Source organism: Vigna angularis, chromosome 7 (assembly GCF_016808095.1).
Source record: "Vigna angularis cultivar LongXiaoDou No.4 chromosome 7, ASM1680809v1, whole genome shotgun sequence".
NCBI classification, from domain to species: domain Eukaryota; kingdom Viridiplantae; phylum Streptophyta; class Magnoliopsida; order Fabales; family Fabaceae; genus Vigna; species Vigna angularis.
The window spans coordinates 13,060,520-13,063,047 of NC_068976.1; the positions used below are offsets into that span (position 1 = coordinate 13,060,520).

The 2,528-nt window shown below is 36.9% G+C and overlaps 1 protein-coding gene across 1 annotated transcript; it reads left to right on the forward strand.

The window, feature by feature from the left end:
* The first annotated feature begins 400 nt into the window (after nt 1–400).
* Nucleotides 401–2,259, forward strand: LOC108337600 (uncharacterized). Its single transcript, XM_017574157.2, has 2 exons — nt 401–1,228; nt 1,653–2,259. The coding sequence occupies exons 1-2, from the start codon at nt 760–762 to the stop codon at nt 2,153–2,155; spliced, it is 972 nt and encodes a 323-aa protein (XP_017429646.1). The 5' UTR covers nt 401–759; the 3' UTR covers nt 2,156–2,259.
* The last annotated feature ends 269 nt before the right edge of the window (nt 2,260–2,528 follow it).

Consider the following 2,528-nt stretch of genomic DNA (forward strand, 5'->3'; position numbering starts at 1 on the left):
GCAAATATATCATCACATTTCTCTTCAAATTTTTTGATCCAACATACCCACGTAAACGCTATATTCTCTATTATTACAGTGGATTAATCAAAACAATAAGAGATTAATAGTTTATTTCTAATAAGTATTTGATAATAAAAAAAAAGTCTTCTAGGGTTACCTAAAATCTATTTATATCCTCTAATTATTTATATGAAAAATGGTTTGCAACACTTTTACTAATTGGATTAAACTTCATTAGACAAATTTTTCAAGATGACACATTATATTTACCAACCCGTTCACTTAACAAATTAAGATTCGCTTGGTAAATATAGTCTTTTCAATTAATTATAGTTTGCAGAGATTAAACTTAAGTGACTGGTTTCTTAAAGCTCATATTAAGACCAAGATTTTATGATAAAAAAGAATACCCAATTTTATGTGTATTCCGTTTACCTAATCACATACAGAGATCACATGCCCCTGTATGATGAATGATGACAATACATAATGTTAAAAAAATGTATGGTATATAATATCTAGTGACTTATACATCAACTTCCAAAAAAAAATTCTAGTGTCGACATCGTTTTCCTGTTCACGCGCTTCTTTCCTTTCTCTATTATCATTCTTCTCTCCTAGTTAAATACTACACGACCCAGTACCTTCCGTTCTTTCTTCAAATCTTCCAACTCAATCTCGTTCTTCTCGGGTCCCATTATATCAACCTTAATTTCCCCGACTCTCCAACCCTTCGGTGTTGAAACCTTGAACAACATGAGTTCGAGTCCAACAACGTACGAGGAATCGCAACCCCACCCGCCCCAAGAAATAGACTGGCACATGCTCGACAAGTCCAAGTTCTTCTGCATAGGAACAGCCCTCTTCTCCGCCGTCTCCGCCGCCCTCTACCCCGCCGTCGTTTTGAAGACACGTCAGCAAATGTCCGCCGCCGAAATCTCGTGCCGCCACATGTCGCGCTCCATCATGCGTTACGAGGGCCTCCGAGGTTTCTACCGAGGCTTCGGCACCTCCTTGATGGGAACAATCCCCGCACGTGCGCTTTACATGTCGGCGCTCGAAGTCACCAAGAGTAAAGTCGCCTCCGCCACCCTTCGATGGGGGTTCTCCGATGCCTCTGCCACTGCAATCGCTAATGCCGCAGGAGGAGTAGCTTCTGCCATGGCAGCACAGTTGGTGTGGACCCCAGTCGATGTGGTTAGCCAGAGACTCATGGTACAAGGAGGTGAAAATGAGTAATTTAAATTTAATCCATCATCTCATTAATTCTAATTGTTTTTATGCTGTGTTTATGGTCCATTTTTTTCAAATTTGATTTGATTTCATTGACCATTTCTTTAAAAAAAAAGTTAACTTTTTTATTTATAAGAACTAAATCAGATAGCTTGCTTGAAATAAAAACTAATTTTTACTCCAACCTTTAATACTGCAAGTGCTTATTATAAAAAAAAATTATATAAACTCTTTCTTCTCCACAAGCTAAGAAAAATATTAAGAATAGTAATTTAGAAAAATGAATATAATATGATTAATGCTTGATTAGTTAACATAAATGAATTCTCTGATTTATACCAGGTCCCAGAGAGTACTAACCTGTGAACAAATGGGCATTGAACACTACTACTAATTCTTGATCTTTCCTTCTGCAGTGTGCTACAGAAATGGTTTTGACGCATTCAGAAAAATTATGGGTGTGGACGGTCCAAGAGGGTTCTACAGGGGATTCGGGGTTTCCATTGTGACGTACGCTCCCTCCAACGCGGTCTGGTGGGCTTCGTATTCGATGGTGCAGAAGCTTATCTGGGGCACGATGGGTTCGAAGAACGAGGGATTGAGCTTGGGACGCGATTCGAGGATGGTGATGGGAGTGCAAGGGTTAAGTGCAGTTATGGCAAGTGGGGTTTGTGCATTAGTGACGATGCCACTGGATACGATAAAGACGAGGTTACAGGTGTTGGAGGCAGATGAAGTGAGGGTCGTTGAGGTGGTAAGAGATTTGGTGAGGGAAGGAGGGCTTTTGGCTTGTTATCGAGGGTTGGGACCAAGGTGTGTGTCCATGTCCATGTCTGCCGCCGCCATGATTACTACATATGAGTTCTTGAAACGTGTGTCGGCTAAGAATGCTGATAGATTAGCACTGTATTCATTCTAGAACTAAAAAATATATGATTTTCCATAAAAAAAATGCTCTCAATGATTATTTATTAAGAAATTTGAAATCCAAATACTACTTTAAAAAATGTATTTTCTTAACAAATTATATATAGTTGTTTTTTATATCTTTTTGTAGGAATCATCAACCAATTATTATTACTATTATCGACGGAAACACGTGTAACAACATATATATGCATGTTTATTTTTTTATGATGATAACAAATAATAAACATAATTAATAAAATTGGTATAACTATTATCACGATAAAAGATAATCATCAAACATTAAAATTGTAATAAAATATATACATAAAAAGTAATTATGAAATAATGGGCTTTTTATTAATTAATACAATAATTTATAAAAT